General features: G+C 41.7%; 1 protein-coding gene and 1 long non-coding RNA gene across 2 annotated transcripts; one reads left to right on the forward strand and one right to left on the reverse strand.

The window, feature by feature from the left end:
- Positions 1-8,929: 8,929 nt before the first annotated feature.
- On the forward strand, positions 8,930-21,886 carry CIBAR1 (CBY1 interacting BAR domain containing 1). The gene is made up of 8 exons (XM_082233699.1): positions 8,930-9,071; positions 10,637-10,871; positions 12,715-12,783; positions 13,621-13,722; positions 17,071-17,175; positions 19,000-19,113; positions 20,836-20,955; positions 21,667-21,886. Exons 1-8 carry the CDS (start codon positions 9,040-9,042, stop codon positions 21,739-21,741), a joined length of 852 nt encoding a protein of 283 aa, XP_082089825.1. The 5' UTR covers positions 8,930-9,039; the 3' UTR covers positions 21,742-21,886.
- On the reverse strand, positions 20,805-23,974 carry LOC309538325. Its single transcript, XR_014222166.1, has 2 exons — positions 23,836-23,974; positions 20,805-20,941 (listed from the first exon to the last, which is right to left on the reverse strand). It is a non-coding gene; the product is annotated as an uncharacterized lncRNA (long non-coding RNA).
- Positions 23,975-24,238: the final 264 nt, after the last annotated feature.

Raw genomic sequence — 24,238 nt, forward strand, 5'->3', positions numbered from 1 at the left:
TGGGCTTCTCATTTTCAATCAAATAGCATTTGATTTCCAGGATGATACTGACTCAGGACAAGCAGTTTTTAAAAATCTGATGGACACTCCCCCTGCCCTTTGCCCCTGATGGTCTTTAATGTGTAGACAGAAACTATTTGCATTCTACTGCGTGTAACGAAAGAGAGAGGGGAAGCTATTTTTGCATGTATTCTAAATGAATTCTATGGGTTCCCCCCACTAGCAACTCAACTGAGCCCTCATTACTCATACAGTAAACGGAAGTATAAGATTTATATGCATAGTCCATTTCACTCAATTTAAAAAACAATAAGATTGATAAAAGAAGTCCAATTGAGCACTTGGTCATTTTTTAAAGAGAGGGAAGAGTGAATTAATTGGGGGAGGGGGGAGAAACTAGCCCTTTTCCTATAGAAGGAAATGGTAGAGTTCCTTACATCATGCATTGATTTACTGTACTTGGGTGGATAGGATAGGAACCTCCACACTTACCGTTATGCATAGGCAGTGTTTATACTGCTGAAATGCAGTCTTCTGCTGCCCTCTAGAAGTTGATTGATGAACACATCCTACATCAACAGGACATCTTTAACAAGTTGGTCACGGAGGAAAAAGGCATGCTTAGGCAAAAAAAAAAAAATTGAATTAGGCTTCAGTGCATTTCAACATTGTGTTGAATTGTGATTATTGGGTTTAGGTGAAATTTGCAGTGCTGAGGTTAAGTGAGCTAAAGCACTGGTCTTCAAATGGTGGGTTAGGTCCCACTAACTGGCTGCAGTGGGTCGCAACAAAGCCACTACTACCATGCAAATATATATATACGTATAGGGGTGCATGGAGTGTTAGGGGAGGGGGCGGTACCTCTGGTGGGGGGCACGTCTTACTCCTTCTGGGATAGTTTGTCTACCTTTGGTCCCCACCCTGCACTCAGCTCTCACCTGTGGCTCCTAGAAGCTGTCAGCATGTGACAGCAGCCACATCCTGGGAACAGCTTTGACTGGCCAGCTAAACCAGGTGAGGGTCACTGATGGGTCTCAAACCCTTGGTGAATTACGGACTTCTCCTGCATGCAATGACAGGCTCCAGTGGATTGAGGGGATGAGACCAATAGTGGGTCCAATGGTGAAGAAGGTGATCTCTACACATGCTGTAGAGGGAAGTGAGGGGCAGATGGGGCTCGTCAATCTGGGAAGGTAGCCCATCTAGAAGATAGTAAACTCTGATCCTAAACCTCCACTACATTGCAGGACATCTTCAGGAGAAGACAATGCTAAGGAGTAAACTCTAAGGAGTCCCTAAGATGGTTGGATGGTGCCTTGTACGCCTCCTTCCAGCAATTCCTGCAGCCAAGCTGGTGTCAAACATATTGCTCTGTTTTCCTTTGGACGACATCAGTCCAAGATGAGGATCTGGACATCTGGACAGCCCAGGACCTCCATACACACTGTTCAGGCTTGTGTCCTGGAAAGGTCATTTCAATGCTGCTAAAGCAGCGATTTGACTTCATGCCCAGAGGCACGCTCCAGTGTTATCTCAACATGCAACATTTATAAAAAAATATTTATATGCCACTATTTCATTAGAAAAATCAAAGTAGCTTACAACAATAATACATTCAACCATTTTTTTAAAAAAATTAAAGCAAACATCAACTAACTGTTGTAGAAAGATGTATTCTTAATTGCCTGCATAGGCCTGGGTTTATAGAAAAGTTTTCAGTAGGTGTTTGAATAGTTGAAACAGAAGGTTGCTGTTGAATCTGTTGACTGAGTATTCCACAGGAATATTAGATGGTAAACTCTGATCCTAAACCTTCACTACCTTATGGGGCATCTTTAGGAGAAGACAAGGCTAAGGAGCAAACTCTAAGGAGTCCCTAAGATGGTAAAAGATTATTACTGTATTTTTCCATGTATAAGACTATATTTTCCCCCAGATTTTTAAAGTTTAAAATTGGGGGTTGTCTTATACACGGAATGTTGCAATGATTTATTTCTTAATTTGGGGCTCAAAAAATAGGGGTCATCTTATACATGGGGGTGTCTTATACACAGCAAAATACAGTATATGGGTCCCCAAATGTTTGGGTTAAGTGGGTCCTGAAAATTTTTAAGATACCTGTCCTAAAGGATGCAGTTCTGTATATTGATAGACAATATCCACTGATTTCAAAGGGATGTGTGTGTATGTAACTGTTTCTAGGGCTGCAGCCCGGTTTCTGTGTTCTGAATATTTGTCCTGGCATATCTGCTTGTAATGCCAATAGCACAATAGCAAGGGTTTTGAAAGTGAACGAGCATAGCAATATATTCACCCTTTGTAAATATGAACTGCGAGTCCGACTGGCCTCGTTGGCAGATCATAATGCTGCCGTTTATGCTAACCTTGCATTCATTTTGCACTGTTGCTTTCAGTAAAAGAATGAAAGAAATGGGGGGGGGGACAAGCATGTGGGCTAGAATCAAAGAATTGAAGAGTTGGATGGGTTTTGTCTGCATTGACTCACCTTTGCAGATGTTCCATACAATTTGTTCCAGCTACACTGCTAATCAATATGCAAGGCCCTGTGTTCTATATATTCACAGAACGGTGTTTCCACTAATGGTCTTATTGACTCAGGATCATTTCTCACATTGACATTTTATACTAACAGAAAATAAGGCAAAGGTCAGATAGAGGGGGACACCCAACATTACAGATATCACATCCAAGACCATGGGACTTTTATTTTATGTTCTGCACTAGTAGTGGGTGTTCTAGGTTAGGTTTATACTTGGTTTATTAAATGTATATGTCACTTCACACTACAAAAACCTTGCAGTGATTTACAATGAGAGTAAGTGCAAGAATAAAAATACATAGATATATTAAAAACATAGAATAAAATCATCCAGTCATTGGTGAAGCTCAAATACTCAGCGATGGGGACGAGGACATCTTTGCCTAGTACCAAATAAGTGACAGAGTTGAGACCAGGCGGACCTGGTGAGACCTGATGAGAACACTCCATAGATGGAGACTACTGCAGGAAAGGCTTGTTCTTTCATCACCACCCTTCAGACCTTCTTGGAGATGGCACAAAGAGGAAGGCTTCAGACAATAATATTGCGGTCTGGGCAGGTTTATATGGGGAAAGATGGTACTTTCTAGGTCTTGCATCTCTTCTACTTAACAGAAGATACCATTGTGGTGTTGAGAGTGGCATACATATTGAAGGTGTAACAGATACACCTGGTTAGAGTGTTGGACTAGGACCCAGAAAACCAGGGTTCAAAGACCCGCTCCACCATGGGGAGAAGAAGAGCTAAATTTGCCAGCTTGAACTCCTTGGTGGAAAGTTGGGATATAAATGCAATCACAAATAAATGAAATAAAAAGACAAGAGTCACAACTCAGAAGAGTATAACAAAGAGCATTCAGGCAATCTTCTTTCAGGAAACTCAACTCGGCAGCAATACTTGTGTGCAAATGCTGCTCAAAGTTTACTCTGATCAGGAGCCAAGGCAAGCTCTCAGACTTTTCCCAAGACCTCCCACCCAGCACTCTCTTCAACTTTGGACAAACAATGCTGGCTATTTGCTCAGCTAATAAGGAGCCATTGGAAGACCTTATCCAACAGCACCATCTAGTGACACCTGCTATCAGTTAATTCAACAGAAAGTTGATGTCGAACAATTTCACCACTTAAATTAACACTCATTTTTAAGGAGTCTAAATCGTGAGAGCATGCTAAGAATAGGAACTGTATTTTCAAAAGTTTCCATGTAAGCTAACATACTTCTATTGATGCATCTTGGATATGAAATGGAAGCAGCAGGTCATCATTTTTCAGCATTGGCCGTGCTAACTGGGGCAGATGTTGTTGTTGGAGACTAGTGTCTGGAGAGCCACAGATCCCTAACCTCTGATGCAGGAAGAATGTAAGAAATGCCTGGCTGAATCACCCAGAAAATTTGATGGGAATGCAGGATAACCATTTCTATACACTGACACACAAAGTATATTCACATGCACAAACCAAAAAATACAGACAGATGAGCCTTCTTGAGCTTCTAAAACTTGATAAAACTGCAGTTTTCCTTACAAGTGAACAAGAGGATAGATTGTGGGACAAGTTTCTACATACATGCATAGCTACACATTTCCTGCTGTTTCTAAAGGTTTTGTACATACTTGAAAAGCAGGCTGTGTACATACCATGCCTTTAAAGCCCACTCTTTCCCTCAAATAATTCTGGGCACTGTATTTACCCCTCACAATACGTGGCAACCCTTAACAAACTATGACACACAGAACTATTTGGGAGAAAGAATGTGCTTTGAATGTGCTGGAAAGGTAAAATGTGTACACAGCCTCAGATTTTATCTGAGGGTTCAAACAAAACTCACAAAACTCACTACATCTAGAAAAGTTAAATAATGTTGCTTCATGGCCTGACAATAATCTATTCACCTAGATTTGAAATTGAACCTTAGTGATAAAGTTTGAGGTTCTAATATAAAAAAGCCAATTCTCTAAACATCATATCTGCCCAACATTGATGTAAAAGACTAGAGTAATACCAGACTGTGAAAGGATATATTATTTATAGACTGACTAGGGTAAATCCATCACCTTCAAGACAACTCTGTTTACTATGACCAAAATGGTCCAATCAATAATATTTTCCTGTCATGAAGACCTATCGGATAGAACACAGTTAAACAAGATTGAAATTGTTATCTAATTGCTAATCTGGTGCTGTGTCAAATATTGTAACGTAATATACCCTAGCCTGGCAACTGTCTACATTTTGTGGAAATAAAAGCTTCTCCTGTTGCTCTTTGACTTTGGTACTGTTCCTGTGATTTAAAAAGTGATATGAAATTAAAAGCTAACTTTTGTGTAGCACATTTCAGGTGTTCAAAACTGCTGCTCATATATTATGTCAGCAATCCTTAGGGCATCTTATAGTCAAGGTAGACCAGAGTTATCATTCTCATTTTGCACATACAGGGGTAAGACTGAGATTAGTGGCCATCCTTGTGAATTTGTACATTTCAGAGTGGGTAAGTGAAAGGAAAACCTACACTGCCCAGAACGTTCATTTGAATTACAATGCCCACCCTCAATTTTTTTCCAATTGTTCCAATTGCTCTTGGACTACACCTCCCATTATCCCTTACCACTGATCAGGCTGGTTGAGGCTGATGGGACTTACAGTCTAAGAACATCTAGAGGGTAACAGGTTCCCCATCCCATCTAACACAAGGGAAGTTTCAGCGAAATTTAAGTCTCATATATGAAAATGTGCAATGCTACCATGCAACATTACCACTGTCTTCCAGCATTCTTCCTCCAACTGTGGCAAGTCATATTTTAGGAATAAAGATTGCAGATACCATGCTGACTGTGCTGGAGTGTTAATGCGAAGGGGAAACACCACCTTTACATGCAGCCTGTGATCTTAAGCAAGGACTCACTGATGAAAATCTTGCTGTGAAGCCTTGCCTTTTCAGAAGGCAGATGAAATAACAGTAACTATGAATCAAGACATCAGCACTGCCAGAACCACATGGATGTATAGCAAAATGGAATTCCTGTACAGAATACCTGGAATACATACACACACACACACACACCTAAAATGTGAGTTCTCATTTAATGGTTCCAATTTAAAATTGAGTCACTTGCTAAAAGCTAACATTTTCATCTCTACAATTTTAGATACTGAAATGATATATTCTGATAATTAAGAATAAAATTAAGACTATATTTTTTAAGCTAATGTGCATTTTCGAAAAAGAAAATGCTCGGGTCAGTATATTAAAAGCAATATCTCAAGAATTTGTGAGCAAAGCACTTGCCATCTGGGCTTGGGACTAGGCACTGAAAACTCTTGGGTCTGATTCCCATTTGAGTTTAGAGCGGGCAGAAAGTGATGTAATTTCTCTTACCATGATTTCTGCTCATTTATTCCCCCGTGTAGATTTTAAGCTCACTCAGCCCCAAGCAATCAAGATTATTAAAAACATCATAAAACAAATTAAAGTTATTGTAAAGAAAGCCATACTGTAAAAATGCAAATTCTACCAAATTAAAAACCACCTACTGTTTGCTTATCCACAGCAAAAAGCAACTAATCCAAACAAAACTGCCTCCCAAGACTTCAAGAAAATGTTCACGTTCAACTTTTGGCAGGTTTTTAGAGGAAGAGAGTTCTATTACTGTAGGGCCCGCAGTAGCCCTATTCATACAAGCACTGGGAATCTGGAACAGCAGGAAAAGAGATTACAAACCCTGTGTATGGTGGCTCCCAACCTATGTGAGTTGGACATGCATGTTTGTCACCATTCAAGGTTTGAATGCTGCCACAAATGCTCAAAATGCAACATTTGTAGTGCTTTGTTGCAAACTGCGTCCTGTGTCTGGTAACAGGTGTGCACTGTCCAAATTTCAGTTCAAGGACACTAAGAAACAAAGTACATATTCTCTGGGAGATCTGTGATGACTGCATCTCCCATTGTTTTCTGAAAAGCAGCTTTGGGGAGCAGACTGTTTCTTTGGAGCAGTGGTGCAGAAGGGTTATTCTCCCAGTCAAGACCTCTGTTTGTCCCACGGGAAGGGAGACGCAGAGCATAGGGAGAAGGCACTTTTGATCGGGAAAGGAATGTGAGGGGAAAGGTTAAATATTCCCTCTTCCACTACTGCTCCCAAAAAAATGGCAGCCTCCATAGACTGAACTTCACTAACAAATCAAACATTAGTTTGCTTTGATATCCTTGAATCTGTCAATTCTCTTCTTCTTTTTGTTGTTTAGTCATCTTAGTTGTGTTCGATTCTCCATGACCCCATGAACCAGAGCATGCCTTGGAAACACTCACTTTCTTCTCGAAGCTTCTCCTTTTTTATGTCCATGGAGTTTTCTTGGCAAAATACTGGAGTGGTTTGCCAGTTCCTTCTCCAGGTGGATCACATTTAGTCTAAACTTTCGGCTATGACGTGTCCATCTTGGGTGGCCCTGCACAGCACAGTTCATAGCTTCTCTGAGTTCTTCAAGCCCCTTCGCCACGACAAGGCAGTGATCCATGAAGGGGGTCAATTCTCTTACTGCCTCCCTAACAGCGTAAGAAGCTTGTTGCCACAGACCAAAGGTCCATCTACTTCTGCATCCTGTTTCCTCACAGTGCCCAACCAGATGCTCTCAGGAAGTCCACAGTAAGGAATGAAGGCAATAGCCTTCTCCTGCTGTTGCTCTCCAACAAATAGTATTCAGCAACACATCACCTCTGAATAGGGAGGTCCCACTCAGCTATTATGGGAAAATAACCATCTCCTGCATTGTCTTATCTCCTTTTAAAGCCTTTCTAGGGTCCCCCTGAAAGTCACTGCACATGAAAAACTATCAAAAGAGTGAGGATGCATGGGCTGGAAGTATTTCGCATGAAGGGGCTTTCTGCTTATGTGAAGACACACCTGAATTCTGAAGTTTCAGAGTCCAATGAAGACTGCACCATGCTCTTTTCTTGAAGTTCAGATCAGCTTTGTGCTGATTAACTTTGAGGTTCTACTGCATAGCTAAGCCGCTTAGAGATTTCTCACAATCAAGCAGTGTATATGAATTTTGTTAAAATAATAATAGGTAACAGAAATAAGATCACACTGGAAAATACGGTGGTTTCTGCTCTGTTTACCCCCGCCCCTTCTGTCTGTCTGTCACGCCATTAGGATGGGGAGGAGGGCAGGGTGAGCAAGTGAGAGGAATTGGTGGCTATAGCAGTAAGAAAGCATTCACACCACCACTAGTTGTGCTGCTATCACTCTCTCTAGCCACCCAAAGACCATGTAAAGTTCGAGGCATCCCCAGACTTGGCCCGCCAGATGTTTTGGGACTACAACTCCCATCATCCCTAGCTAACAGGACCAGTGATCATGGATAATGGGAACTGTAGTCCCAAAACATCTGGAGGGCCAAGTTTTGGGGTGCCTGAAAAACTACACCAGGCACCTCCAAACTTGGCCCTCCAGATGTTTTGGGACTACAACTCCCATCATCCCTAGCTAACAGGACCAGTGATTAGGGATGATGGGAATTGTAGTCTCAAAACATCTGGAGGGCCAAGTTTGCCTATGCCTGCACTACACCAGCCCAGATGAAAAAATGAGACGAAGAACAGCCCTACAGCCACAGCAACCTCCACTCCCTGGGTCACCTGCCTTCTCGCTCCAGGTCGCAAAATAATTGAGGATGGCTCTGCACTATCCAAAGACACAGTAGATGCTGCAGAGATTGCAGAGCCCCCTTCCCTCCTTCATCGTCCTCTTGTCTGTCCTGTGCGAGGTGAGGGGCTCATGTAGCTGGCTGGAGGGTTTGCAGGTCGCTTTGGACTGCCATGGGCGACATAAAGACAGTGACAAAGAAACAACTGCGTTCAGGACAGCTCAGTTGGACAGCTCAGTCGCGTGGTGCTGACAATGCCAAGGTTGCAGGTTTGTTCCCTGCAGGGGCAGCTGCATATTCCTACATTGCAGGGGGTTGGACTAGATGATCCGCAGGGTCCCTTTTAACTCTACAGTTCTATGATTCTGTGACTAAGGAATGAGAGCTCACTGAGGTCTGTGGTACGCCAGGCGCTGTTGGGACTACAGCTCCCATCATTCCTCACATCTCGCCACCTTATCCGGGGCTGATGGGAGTTGGAGTCCAGCAGCATCTTGAAACGCTCTCCCCACACCCCCTGCTCTAAAAGTACTGCCCGGAAAGGGCTCCCTTTTAAAATAACGGCGGTCATTTCCCCCCCGAACTGACTCTGAAGGGAAGAGACGCGAGCCCTGCCCTCCCGAGGAGCGAAAGGGAGGCGAGCTCCTTACGCCGCCTCTCTCCCCTCAGGCCGGCTTTTTCGGGTGGGCGAGGCTAGGCCGCGCAGCCGGCTGGGTAGGTGGGCGGTCCTCGGTTTCCAAGGGAACCGGCTGGAAGCCGCGAGCGAGCGCGCGCGCCCGGGGCTCCTTCCGCTAACTGCCGCTGTTGTCGTCGCTGCGGCTTCTGCCGCTGCCGCCGCCATGTTGATGCTGGGCCGCGGGCTGGACGCCAGGTAACGGCTCTGCGGAGAGGCAGAGGGACAAGCTCCCGTCCGCCTTGGCTGTTGGCCGCAAAGCGAGGGATCTTCGCCGACCGGGGTCGGGGGGAGGCGCGGCGAACAAGGATGCTCGCCTTGGGGTGGACAGGGAGACGCGCGATGGCCGCGCCCTCCCCCTAATTGGGGGTTTCGGGGAGGGAAAGGTGAGACTGACTCTGGGATCCCCCCACCACACCCATACAATGGGTCCCCGGGCCCCTTCTCTTCATCGCCTGGTGTGGCTCGGCCGCGGGGGGGGGGGGGAGGCACTCTGCACGCGCTCAGGAACCCTACGCGTATTTGCTGAAATCCTTCGGGGCGCGTATTTGGGAGGTCCCGCTGAACCTAAGGGGCCGAGGAGCTAGATTCAAAGCTCCGCAGCAAGTTCTCCTTGCGCAAATCCGAGCGCAATGGAAAGCTTGGAAGGGAAACGAAGCCCGGCCCCAGACTCAGGCGCCCTGTCGCTAAAAGCACCCACCCCAACTTCGCTGTCGTTGCGCCTGCTTCGAAATCGCCCTCGGGCGATGTAATGAATGACTCATTCTTTTCTCCATTCCCCACACACGTTCTAGATACTATGGAATATGTGATCCTTCTGGGTTTTAGAAAATGAGCTAAACTATTTTTGCAGTGCAGCTCGAATATGTATTTGAAAGGTTTGTGCCCATAGCCAAGGTGGCGCAGGGAGGCAGCTCCCCCTCCCCATCAAGTAGAACAATAGATACTTTGCTAATTTGGTTCTGCCCCCCTCCCCAAATCCTGGCTATGCCCATGGAAAGGTTTTTGACCCATCTTTCAGGGCACACAGCCTTCATGTGGTACCTCCTGAAAATACATTTGCAAAGTACACATGCACAACCAGCAGCAGCATGGTTTAGCAAATGCAGACTTGAATAAATTTGTTTTCATATATTAATAGCCAGCATTGAAAAGGGCATACACCACTTGGTGGAATGCGGGGAGGCTGTTCCAAAGGTGTGGGGCCACCCCTGTGAAAACTGCCCCTAGTATTCACCAGCGTAACAGCTCTTGCTGGCATTCAGGTTTTTGAACCCTGTAATACTTGGGCATGTTCATACAGGTAACCGAAGACTTGCTCTGAATATATTGTTCATCACTGAACTCCCAGGAACGTTTTTATTACTTCCAGCAGATAATCAGATGTGGCATTTGGGGAATCCCAGGAGCTGGGGAACCTTGGAACACCTATAGTCCTATATGCTGTTCAAACTTGATGGAGGGGGCAATATACTTGAGAAAACTATAGAAGATTAACAGCAGCAATAGCTCAGTTATGAGCCCCACGTTGGGGAAAAAGATACCTTCATTGCAGGGGGTTGAACTAGATGACCCTTATGGTCACTTCCAACTCTAGAATTCTATGAATCAATGATATTCACCCTAAACACTTACCAATAGAGAGGATTGTTTTTTCTTCTCTTCAAATGAACTCAGATCAAAATAATTGTTGTAGTATTACCAGAGTTGTTTAGGCTGTTGTCAATGTTGCCTGACCATAATGCTTTAACTTCTTTGTCTAGGGACAACCAGACTCGTCAAGTACGAGAATCTGTGTCAAAAGTGGAAAAACACTTTGGTGAATTGTGCCAAATATTTGCAGCATATGTACGAAAAACTGCCAGACTGCGAGACAAAGCAGATCTTCTAGTAAATGAGATTCATGCTTATGCAGCTACAGAAACACCAAGTTTAAGGAATGGATTGAAAAACTTTGCAAATGAGTTTTCCAAACTTCAAGATTATCGCCACGCAGAGGTATACAATGCACTTCATGGTGGAAAGTTTGTATTTTAATTTATAAGCTATTACTTTTATTTGCACTTATGACTTTATGCACTTAAGAATAAGAGGTTGGATCCATAGTATGTTAGTTGTGCTAAGGTCCTATGAGACAAGTTAGTCTGAACTTTTTCACATTGATTTCAGGGGGATTCAAGTGCATCTTTTCTTGCTCTGATGCAGCCCAAGGAAACCACTGAATCCACTGATCAGCTAACAATATAAATACTGGGGAATTAGCAGCACTACTACCCCTTGCAAATGACTGGCCATTTTTGAAACTGTAGCTGCAATGTACTCATGACCACCTTGAATCTGTTTTCATGAATTGTGGTATATAAGTATTTTAAATAAAATAAACTCCTGCCATGATGGTAAAAAGCTTTTGAAAAAAGGGCCGTCAGGTGTAGGCTCAAAAACAGGTTCTGCATACTAAGCTGATCCTGCTCCTCTTTTTCCTGTTGCCACTTCCTCCCCCAGTTACAACACTGCTCTTCCATCTTGCCATTTTAAAATGATTATTCTGTTCTTATGTGCTCTTTTCTGAACTGTGACCTGTGTTCAACACTGTTGAAATGAGTGCACACCCTGCACATTTTCCCCTTAAAGAGTGATACAGTTGCTAGTTGGGTTCTTAGGCTTGGAAAGGCAAAGACAGGTTGCAAAGCTGATATGACTTGGAAATGTTTCCAGTAATCAAAATAATAAATGTTAGTATCTTGTATAGATCTAATGCTACTCTCATGACAGCCGTTTCTTCCTGTTTTATTTTTTGATCATCGTAATTTATAAGGTGCTTAAAATACTCCTAAGCAAAAGAGCAAAAAAAGCACCCGCCTTATTGGCTTCAAATCTAATAAACACAAAAAGAAGAGACAAGCATGTGTCACATCATGATTTCACTTAATAGCCACTGTGGTACAAGATCCAAATTGCAGCTAGTCTATGAAGGTGCATGGAGACATCCTTGCTGTCTTGCATTTCTCAAAATGGTCATGTTTTATAGTTACACAAATTGCCGTGCCATTTTCTGCTTTCCCCCCTCGTATCATCCAGCAAATTTTTCCTTGCAGAAATACCCCGTTTGAAAAAAAACTCATTTGGAAACTTTAATCAAATTGAATAACTAAATCTTCAGTCAGTGTGGTGTAGTGGTTAAGAGCGGTAGTCACGTAATCTGAGAAACCGGGTTCGTGTCTCCGCTCCTCCACCTGCAGCTGCTGGGTGACCTTGGGCCAGTCACACTTCTTTGAAGTCTCTCAGCCCCACTCACCTCACAGAGTGTTTGTTGTGGGGGAGGAAGGGAAAGGAGAATGTTAGCCGCTTTGAGACTCCTGAAGGGGAGTGAAAGGCGGGATATCAAATCCAAACTCTTCTTCTTCTTCTTCTTCAGATGATGAGGGCAAATTTTACCAGATGGTACTGAAAGTTAATGACACATTTATTTACCTGTGTTTACTTTGGTCCTGCTTTATTACTGTAAATGGGAATGAGGGGGACAGTATTAAATGTTTTCTTTCCTACTATGCTTATTTTCTTCAATATTTCGAAAAGACAACTGTAAGTGTTTTGAGAGATGTCATTTGTATTTCAATTTATTCTTTCAGCTAAAAGGCACATAATTAATCAACTGTATTTTAAAGTAAAAATGCAGGTGTAATTTGTGAGATACTAAAACCAAAACTGAATTTTCTTACTGCCGAACTGTAGTATCTTTTCCCTCTTCCTTAGTTGTGTGTTTGAATTTTCTCAAAACCAGTTTTAAGACTGATTGCCAAAATTTAAAGTTAAAATAATACTTCATTGCTCCTCTTTACAGGTAGAAAGACTTGAAGCAAAAGTTGTTGAACCTCTGAAATGTTATGGGACCATCATAAAACTTAAGAGAGTAGGTGATGGATTTTGTTTTCCATTGCATGTTTATTTTCTTTTCGAGGAAGGTAAATAACTAAGCAAGTTCAACTGATGCTTCTGATCTCATAAATTAGTATTTCAGTAATCAATTGTTGGTAAATTCAGCAACAAAATGTCATATCAATAATTAAACTTTACATACCTGAACATAACACTAAAACCTAAGGTCATCCAATGAAGTAGAGTTAGACAGCTTCATGGAGGATATGGTTGTCAGTGGCTATGCTACCCGAATGATCAGACAAAGTATGCCTCTTATTATTGATTAGAAACCACAGCAGGAAAAGGCTGTTCTGTTGACATCGTGTCATGCTTTTAGGACAGCACAAGAATGATGTGAATCAGTTAGTAATCCTAGTATTATATGGATACCCACAGCATTTCTTGAAGATTAGAGAACCTTTTCTTTAGACAATCCCATCTCTGATTATTTTTATTATATATTCATTTGTATCCTGCTTTACTACCCAACAGGAGCACAAGACGGCTTATAGATAAAATAGGAATTTCTAAGGACAGAAAAAAATCATTTAAAAAACCAACATTAATAGAATCAAAACTATATATGTAATCTAGTAGCATACAGATAATTTCAATAAAAGCACAGCACCAGTCCTGTCATTAAAAGCAGTTTCCAGTTCATAATCCCGTCTCGATTAGTAGTCTTAACTTCCAAGACCTGTTATTGCACAAAATGAATAGCTAGTGTGGTAAAACTGCTTTGACTTGAAGGCTAGTTATAAGGAACTCAAACAGAAATCTTTTCTGTAAAATCTTTAGACTTTGAGTGTGTCCCTATATATGATTTCAGGAGGATCTCAAAGCAACTTTATCAGCAAAGAATCGAGAAGCAAAACAGCTCTCTCAGCTTGAAAAGACGCGTCAACGAAATCCATCAGACCGGCACATTATTGTATCCTTTGCAAACAAGTGTTCAGCAGCTTTCAAATATGCGCTTTACTAGATGACTGTTGCAAAATTTATGTGAGAGATATGCCTCTTCCACCTAGTATGTCCCAAAAGCAGTGGTTTTCAACCAGTGTGCCTTGAATGATGGTCAGGGGTGCGGCAGGCAACGCTGGCCTCTGTCCCTCTTTCCTTCCCTCCTCCTCCTGATGCCCTCTCACATCTCTGCTTCCTAAAGGCTTGCACAGCTGTTTGTTGCAGTGGCCCTGACTACAAGCTCCCCAAGCGAATAGTGTCTCTGGGGCTGGCCAGGGATGCTGGTTGCCAGGAGCTAAGGCAGCCTTGGAGTAAGCAAGGGAGCTGAGCCAGCCAGTCCGTCAGTCCTTGCTGTTGGGAATGGGCAGACAAGTGGAAGACTGGGCAGGCTGGCACTGGCCTTTCTTGTGCTTGCTGTGTGCATGGCCTGCCTGGGAGCTGAGTGACTGGTGCTGAAGGGGAGCCCTTCTGCCATGCAGGCCCAGCAGCGTCCCACTGCTGCGTCCTAAGGTAAGGTGCTGGCCTCATGTTCACCTCTGACCAGTCTCCATTGGGCCACTAAGACTGGGGACATCCTTTTCCCAGCCCCTGTGAGGCAGTGTGAGGAGGCAGCTGTCTTTGGGGCAGGGGAGTGCAGTTTACAGACCAGGGGTGGCAACACTGACTGCCCGGAGGGCTTCCAGTAAGAGGGGAGAGGAGGCCGAGGGAACACCCCGCAAGGGAGGGTGTTTGAAAAGGGGTGAGAGGCTGCCAGCTCTGCAGGCAAGGGGTGACATAACTGGACTCCTGGGCTCCACAGGGGAGCTGCAGAAAGAATGTAGTTGGTCAAGTTGGAGCTGTGGACTCCAAAAGGTTGCAAACCTCTGCCCTAAAGTATTCTGGCTGATTAATAGCAACATCAGCAGATAACATTATTAAAAAGGAGTTGTCTACCAATGAAGTTCCTGAGAGGAAAATAATCTTCTTTCTTAGCTCCCTGTTTTGTTATAGGTTCTAGATTTTCTTTTTTAAAATCCATCATAAATTCATTTCAATGCCTAAGAGACACTGGGAGCCAACTGAGTTATTTGTATATAGATACGCTTTTATGTCTGTAGAATACCAGTGTGTTAGCACTTTCCATAACTTAAAATATTTCATTTACTGCAAACTTCAGTCACAGGTAGGTCTTCTTTTTTGGATGAAATATCAGATTAAATTCTACTATTGTTAATTATGTTTCATCAGTTATTTGTATATCAGCATCCCAGCTGTAGAAGCTACTGTATCTTTTTTACAATCATTATGGTGAAGCCAATAAACACCAGATGTCATCAGCTGCTCCAAGGCTCTGAGTTTGACAAATCATGTTCTTTTCTGGTAAAACAGCAGCTTGAAAAAGTAGATGAAGTAGTATAATGTAATGTTTATTACATTATTCTATTGCTTAAAAAAATACATGCATGTGGTGGTCAGCTTGTTTTGGCTTCAAAAAAATTCTTAGAGAAAGGCAAAAATGCTAGAAATTCAATTATAAGAGACTTTAACTTCCTTTCTGGTGCAGGAGACAGTAGTGTAGCAAAGGTCTTTGAGATAGTACCAGGGTAAAGTGCCCTGAAATTCAGCTCTGACTTGGTTAGGTGCTTTTTAAAATTGTTCATTCACTCAACAGAAACCTTTACCATTACTTTGATCACTACAGCATTTTCCACACTATTGCCTTACATAGAGGGCAGACTTCAGTTGGTGTTATTTCACTCATGAAAGGCATCCATCAGAAGAGGAGGAAATCGATTTCTGGAGATTCCTCTCTCTTTTGTCCCACAAAATCTCCTTCAGACTCCAAGCCTCTGGAGATTTGCAGGGGCTGTAAAGAGAAATTATTTCAAACTGCTTAACTGTTCCAATTGTTGGATGTCTTCCATCAGCACAGTAACCCCAAATTGTACTCCATCCAGAGTTTATGATCATCTTAAAGCAATTTTAAAAAATAATAATAATCCTTTATTGGTATTAGCAGCATTTTTGCATGTGAGCCATAAGACCAGTTATTTTCCAAACCATGGAAATGGTAGCTGTGATGCAGTGTAATGCATTATCTGCTTTGGAGGTATGAACTGGCAGTTACTGACCAATAAAGAGATCTTCGATAACTCAGAACTGTGAAAAGGGTGAGTTTCCTGTTAGGGATCATTAGGAAAGGGTTTGAAAATAAAACTGCTAATATCAGAATGACATTAAACAAATATATGGTGCAACTGCACTTGGGGATCATGTATACAGTTCTGATCACCTCCTCTCAATTAGGGTATTTTAGAGCCTTAAAAGTTCAGAAAAGCTAAGCCAAATAGTCATTGGGCTGAAATAACTCCCTGAGGAAAGGTTGCAAATGTGCGTCTTTAGAATGAAGAAAATTAAGGCAGTGAATTGGCATGACCAATGTCTATACAGTGGTGCCCCGCAAGACGAATGCCTCGCAAGACGGAAAACTCGCTAGACGAAAGGGTTTTCCATTTTGGAGGTGCTTCGCAAAACGAATTTCCTATGGGCTTGCTTCGCAAGACGACAATGTCTTGCGAGTTCCTGCTGGGTTTTTTCCCTTTCCCCCCCTTTTTCTAAGCCGCTTATCAGCTGATCCGATCAGCAGATAAGCCGCTAATAGCGCTAATCCGTCAATGGGCTTGCTTTGCAAGACGAAAAAACCGCTAGACGAAGAGAATCACAGAACGGATTCTTTTCGTCTTGCGAAGCACCACTGTACAGTCATGCATGAGGTATATAAATAGAGATGATGATGATGATGAAAAAGTAGATGGAGATGGTTTTCTCCTCTCAGTACTAGAACCCAGGGTCATCCAATAAAGCTGAATGGAGGAAGATTAAAGACAAACAAGGGGAGGTATTTCTTCATACAGCACATAATTAAACCATGGAATTTGCTATCACAAGCTGTTGCAACAGCCACCGACCCAGCCAGCTTTACAAGGGGTTTACACAAATTCATGGAGAATAAGGCTAGCTGTGATGTCCAGTATCGGAGGTAATGTTTCTCTGAATACCAGTTGCTAGGGAGCCCAAGTACAAAGAGTGGTGTCGTGCTCATATCCACTTTGCAGGCTTTCAATGGGCATTTGGTTGGTCACTGAGAGAACAGGAGACTGGACTAGATGGGCTTTGGTCTGATCCAGGGGAGCTCTTCTTATGAAATACAGTGGTGCACAGATTAATAGCTTTGTTCTGAGAGCTACCACGATAGTGGTTCATATTTCCAGGGCATGCTAATGAATAGTGTCTGTTCAAAATTATAGGATTAACATCTATTTATCATTTATATTTAAAGGCTGAAAGTGAATTACAAAGAGCTTCATTGGATGCCACACGGACAAGTCGGTACTTGGAAGAAACCATTGACAACTTTGAAAAACAAAAAATAAGAGATATAAAGGTGTGTGAGTGAGTGTGTATACAGTAATATAAATCAACAACCTCTAAAAAATGGCTCAGGGAAAGAGCCATTTAGATTGTCTATTTAATATTCCTTCACCATTTATTTTAACAAACATTAATCTGCTATTGGGGACCAACAGGTCCCCTTGTTCTAGCTAGAAATAAATACAATTATAATTTCTAAATGACTTCAGTTTCTCACAATAAAATTTACTTTATATCTCCTTTTAAAGTTTTTGTTGGTATATCAATAAAGCACAAAAACTATTGGGGTACATTGGACCCCATGTTGTTCCCTTAAAAAAAATGTACAGAGAGCATTATTTCTTTTGTGACGCAACTGGAGCAAAGCTATAAACCACCAAGTAGACAATCCTCCTTGTGCTATCAGAAAGATAGCAGTAGAGAAGAAAGCAGTACAAAAAAGAAGCCCAAAAACGCCTAGATGAAATGTTTGGGCATAGTATATAACAGAAGGAATATAGCACATCCTCAGGAGCAGGTTTGGGGGCTGCACGGGGGAAGAGGAGAAGGATAAGTCCCGTTCCACAAGTCTGCTTGCACAATGTTGAAGACAACCATTACATATAAGAAATTAGTGTTGCAAGTTTGCACTAGAATTGTGTTTACTCCTGTGTCAATATAATGCCAATCTGAAGCAGAATTAACTCCCTAGGGTAAAATTTACTCCAGGGTTCAATAGACTGCTGTGGTGCTTTTTAAGGGTTTTGTGTGGGCTTGCACACGGAGGAATGTACAGACAAAATAAACTAAACAGAAAACCCACTCCACTGCTCTTGAAGTGGTATACTTACAAAAAATGGAATTCCAGTACAAGCAAAATGCAGACTTTTTTTAACTACCCAATTTTGAGACATTGCTGAGGATAGAATGGACTCGTTTAGCTTAGACCTTTGGCAGATTTACTTTCCCATTCATTTCAATAGGGATAAATTGAGACTTCTGATTGCTTAGTTTCAGAAATGGAAATGATGATGAAACATCACAGGACAACTGACCCCGTAACTGTGGAGAACTATGAAGTAGCTCACATTCGCTAATTTTTAACTTAAGAAATATTTCAAGCAGCTGCTGGAATTCACAGGAACCCCAGTGGGGTACCAGTTTGCCCCAGTTTGTGGGTAAAATGAGGTGTCAGCTTGTACTAGAATGCTAAAGGAAAGTGTAAAAACTGCAATAAATGGATTTTTAGATAATACATGTTGGAGTGTAGTATCACTGCCCACTCACAGCTAGTTTCTACTTGTTATAAAAATAGGTAAAGCTGTTCCAGTCTTGTGCAGAACTTTAAAAATTGAGGGGCCAGAGCAGTGGACTTCTCGTTTAGTTAAGAATTTGGTCATGTTCCTAGCACTAACATGCTGTTTATTAATTGTAAGGAACAAGTAACTTTGTGGGTGATTAAACAGGAAAGTAATTCTTACCATGCAATAGCTCCCTGAACAACAGAAGGGAAAGTGCAGTTAGGTTCAGATAGGAAATGCTAAAACAGTAGAAGGCGTCTAGCCAGAATGGCAAGGGGTGGGGTGAGATTAAAGTATCTAGAGAAATACAAAGTACTTGGCTGTATGCAGAAATGAGCTGGGGCTTCATTGACCTCATATAGGCCAATACAAGAAAAGGCTCGGCCTATGAGAGGCGGCCATTACAACTGCAAAGGGCTGCTATGTAATGATCCATATTCTTTTTATACAGCGTTTATCAAGCTACCAGTCTTCATACAGTGACAGCCCAGTTAGTCTGCCTTTATTATAAATATAGAGCAGTTACTGTAACACTTTCTCCCTTCATCTGTTTTTAGAATATCTTTTCAGAATTTGTAACAATTGAAATGCTATTCCATGGGAAAGCCTTAGAAATTTACACTGCTGCCTACCAAACGATACAAAATATTGATGAGAATGAAGACCTAGAGGTAAGAAACATGAGGAACTTCTAATGTACTGCTGTGCAGAGTTGTTGGTTTTTGTTTTCCCTACACAATTTACACAATATTTAATGTTATTGAGGCATATATTTGGACCAGTTTAACTATGAGCACCTTACCCAATATGCACCCATTTGACCCCTTAGATCAGTGGAATTGGCACATAGTGTGGCAGCACCCACACTTTGGAACTCCCAAGCGCCTTCACTGTACTCTTTTCGGCGCCTGATAAAAACATTCCTGTTTAGACAAGCTTGACCAGAGGCTTAATTTTTTTTAATGTGTTTTAGTATTTTAACTTTTTATAATAATAATAAAAATAATTATTTATTATTTATATCCCGCCCATCTGGCTGAGTTTCCCCAGCCACTCTGGGCGGCTCCCAATCAAGTATTAAAAACAATACAGCGTTAAATATTAAAAACTTCCCTGAACAGGGCTGCCTTCAGATGTCTTTTAAAAATAGGATAACTACTTATTTCCTTCACATCTGAAGGGAGGGTGTTCCACAGGGTAATTAAGTTTTAAAGTAGGATAATTTTTTCTTGATTTCACAATTTTATCTTTTGTAAATCGCTTTGAGGTTTTTTTACAATCAAGCAGTGTATAATTTTCATTAAAAAAATAAAATATCTAGTCCTTGTGCCATTGGCAACGCTTCAGTGAACTTCAGATAACTGAAAATCCTTAACAATGTGTTCAGCCATAATGAACAAAATGAAGCCTGGGCTAGTGGCAAGATTTAAGAGCAATTTTAGATCTTCACTTATTAAGGTGGAATATTTCTAAAGATTTCTTAAGGGAAATCTCACATGCCAGCCCCTGTAGTGATCAGCTGCAAGGCTTGGTCTGTTCTCCCTTAGGCTACCATTTCACTTCATGGTAAGGAATAGTTCGAAAAAGAAAAGAAGACAAGTTTGGAGCCGTAGAGGCAAACAACATTTAGCTGTATTTTATCCCCGCAACCTTGCCTCAGACATCCACTCCAGCAAGTTAAGTAGTACTACTAGAATTTATGCCAGTATCTGTTGGCCACAAGGCAGTAGCACACCTGTTTTCTAGTTGGAATGTATGCTAGAAAAATCCTGTGAGCTCTATATAGCAGGGCAAGCTAACCATTTTTTGGCTCCAACCTGCAGTCATCCTTGGCAAACCCTCTGGAAGCTGCATGTGAGTTTGGCCCCGTCACACTCTTGCACATACACACAGCCACCAGTTCATGCAGATGAGGTGAGGAGAGGGGCTTATTACCCCCTTTGCTCATCAAATGATTGGATGACCGAGGAGTAATCTGCATCCCCATTAGAGCACTAGGCACCATCCACTGCCTCCCACATGCTGAATCTTTTTAAAAAATAAATAAAAATTGCTGCCGCCACAATCAGTATTTTGCCGAGGGCAGAAAAAATTTCTTGTCTGCCGGATCAGGCCTCTGTTCTAGGCACCCGCGCTGCACCTTACCTAGTTCTTGAGGAGCTTTATAATTGGACAAACTGTGAAGCTTAACAGAACTGGCCAGTGTCCCATGTACACTATGTACACTCTTAAACAACACACTTCAGAATCATTTGCAAGGTGCTGAGGCTGTGGGCCAGACATGCACAGTGTGTTTCCTTGGGTAACAAACTGATATAGGAAAGGTTCACAGCAGGTAGATTTGAAAACCCCTGGTCTCCTGTGTATTCTGAACACCAACATTTATTTAACAGATGTTTCGGAGTTCACTTTATCAAACAGAACATCAGTCTCGTTTGGATATTGTCCGTGCAAATTCAGAGTCTCCCCTCCAGAGGACTGCTTCATCCAAATCTTGTCCTGGAATAGTTCAGGTTGGTTCGAAAGCTTGAATGCTTTCCTTAGCTACATTCCATGAAATATTATTACATTGATGAATTAAATTTCCTCACTTTCTGATTTCCATCAACATCTTCTCTGGCCCTTTCTCCTCAGAGTAGGAAGACCTTCCTTCCTTCCCTCCTCCCTCCTGAACTTTTGTCACTGCTACTTTTATTCACTATGCAAGCAATTCCTGGTGCTGACATTTGTTCAACCAAAGGTCTATGGTACTGCAACAAAGCAGGGCAGCCAAGGGAGGAGGAGCTGTTTAGACCAGCAACTTTTGACACCATCCACCCACCTCTCACTCCACCTTCCCAAAGGCCAGTGTCTCGCTTACCCGGCTTTGGGAAAACAGCATGGAAGCTGACGGGGGAGTCAAATATGAAGCTCGCTCCCATCCCACACGTGTGCAAAGGCAGTGTGCGGCCTGCAGGGTCTATATCAAATTACTCTTGCTGTCCATTTGGTATGAAAGTTGGCCTGCCTTCGGTTAGACTTTTACAAGAAAGCTCACCTGCATATTACTCCACACCTACTGGATCCTGTTTGAGCGTTATATGATCACCTGGCAAGCATACACCCATGCTGTATACAAAAATATTTTTTTAAAAAACAAGATACTGAATATATTTTTAAATGCAGATTGACTTCATTCAAGGCTAATGCTTTTTTTAAAAATTCTGATGTCATATTCTATGTAGCAGATTTCCAGAAATCCATTGAAAAAGGAGGAGGAAGATGAAGAGTATGACAATGAGGATGAATATGAAGATTAGCATTCAAACCACCAAGGAAGAGAGCACCTTTGAGACTAGAAGGCGTTTCCCCTGCAAATTGTTATTTTTCATTGTGTTGCTGCTCGGTGATGGACACAATTAAGACTATTCATTTAAACTACAGTAAAGAAAGAACTGATCACTGTTACCTGACAATTATGATTTTTTAATGGTATAAAATTTAATGGTCCACTAAAAGTAGATTCAGCAATATTAAAGTTATGTCAGTGAGTTTAGTTGTGTTTCAAGGGATTCAGAGTTCCATAATTATGGAAGACCTGGATAGCTCAATTGGTTAGAGCATGGTACTCATAACGCCGAAGTTGCAGGTTCTATCCCCATATGGGAAAGCTACATATTCCTGTACTGCCGGGGGTTGGACTAGATGATCCTCAGGGTTCCTTTCAATTCTGAGATTCTATTTCAGAATACATTTTGACTTTTCATAAACTACCTTTATAGAAAAAATGGCCCCAATCCCTAGCAACCAAGTTAATCTTCCGTTTCCCAATGTATGCCGAAGCATGGAAGCAAATTAAGCAGCTGGTGAAAATAGACAGCACTGCTTTGTTCAGTTCACTTTATAATCTAGTGTTCTCATAAAGGTGTCACAAAACATTCCAAAATTTTCATTCTCTGACTTATCATATTCATGGAGTGTTAAATTGGGTGGCTAGCATACAGGCTTATGTGTCTATTCTTACTTGAGGTCTTTCCTAACATCCTGCCCCTCAATCTTTAACTTTCTTATAGCTGCATCAATGCAGATGATGGCATAAAATCTGCATCAATGCAGCAGTTAAGCTGCTTCAGTATTCTTTGTGAAAGTGCCTTCAGTATTACAGAACTTCTAATTTACATTTAATTTTATTTTCCTTGTAATTCCTATAGGGATACAAAATGCAAGGCAGCTGATATTTGGGGTGATTTATTTTCTTTTTATTTCAGATGTGAGGAACCTTGGCCTTCCAAATGTTGCTTCTACTGGCTATGCTTGCTAGGGCTAGTGGGAACTGCAGTTCAGCAATGTCTCAAAGGCCAAAATTTCCCCACACCTGCCAATCTTTCTTCATACCAGCATTTCTGCATTAATTTTTTATTATCAGTATTATAAAGTCTAGTCTTTCTGCATGAATTTCAGTTCTGTCATTGACTTTAAATACAACTATATTATGGCATTATCTAAGCCACTGGGAATAATTACAATAAATAAATACTTGTATTTTTTACAAAATAGCATTTTTCTTCTGTCAGTAATTCTTAACTGTGGCCTGCAGAACAGAGATGGACTTGGAATGATACAATTAAGAGGGTAAAGCTGGGAGACTTTTCTGAAGGTGCCAAATGTAAAACTCGCCTGTAAAGGAACCATAGTGAACATTACAACCATCTCAGTCATACGCAGGAGAACCAAGCAGCAATACTCACCTCTCACTCATTCGTAGCATACTATGGTTATGTAGTGTACTACAGTGGAGTGTAGGGACGACTGTTAACCCTCCAAAACCACTGGGGTTGCTGTACACCCTTAACCACCATTAGAAATGTTTTTTGAACAAACGGAGCAATTTATACTCCAGTTAATGTGTTCAGTTGTCTTGAAGTGATCTATCTTCCCCCTACCCCTTTAAATTTAAAACAAAAACCCCACACTAAGTAAGTTATCAAGTCTATTTTGCACTTACTGAATGGGTAAGTAAAAATAATTAGGTTCCATTCTTTTCCAAGTTTTACTTATACACACACACACACACACCTACAAAGCACTGCAGGGGTCAGTTGGATCCCAAGAGTAAGGCTTCTGCTCCAAATTGTCCTCAGCCTGATGGAAAGGCTAACACTCTCATAGTTTAAACTTCCAAACACTGCTTTCTTAGATGTAATGTAATCAATCCTAATACATGCATGAAATCGGAATCTGCATGTTAGAACTATGCGATTATAGATTATACCTGTTCCATTAGTAGCAGCCCAGCCTAGGCATTCTGGGGGTACTGTTCCTGATAGCCCAAGGGGAATTTAGATTAACATAGCCAGAACCAATATACTTGGATAGTTTGTGTGTTAGACTACAGTTTTTAAAAAATCTCTTACTAGGTAAAAATTTAAAGGTGTCCTCTGGCCCCCAAATGTTGAATACTGTCAAAATTTGTATGTGATGGGTAATTCGCCAGCTTTTCAAGCATCCATCCCCATGGTGGCTTCAATGTGAAATAAGATGGGTTGTTTGAAGAAAATGGTTGTCTAAAGAAAAACAAACCAAAACAATGGCATGCAATATAAAAAAGCAAAGAAGAGAAATCTGGCCTTCTAGATGATGTTGAACTACAACCAACCCTGAACTTTAGCCATACAGGCTAAGGCTGATAGGAGTTAAGAGTCCAACCGGTTTTACAAAGTAAATGGGGATTTGCTACTGGCTAGTCAATACAACATCACAAATGGTGCTGAAACTGGCAAATATCCAAGGAGAGGAATAAACCATCGCAATAGCAAT

Source organism: Podarcis vaucheri (genome assembly GCF_965113315.1).
Source record: "Podarcis vaucheri genome assembly, chromosome: 8".
In the NCBI taxonomy this organism is placed as follows: domain Eukaryota; kingdom Metazoa; phylum Chordata; class Lepidosauria; order Squamata; family Lacertidae; genus Podarcis; species Podarcis vaucheri.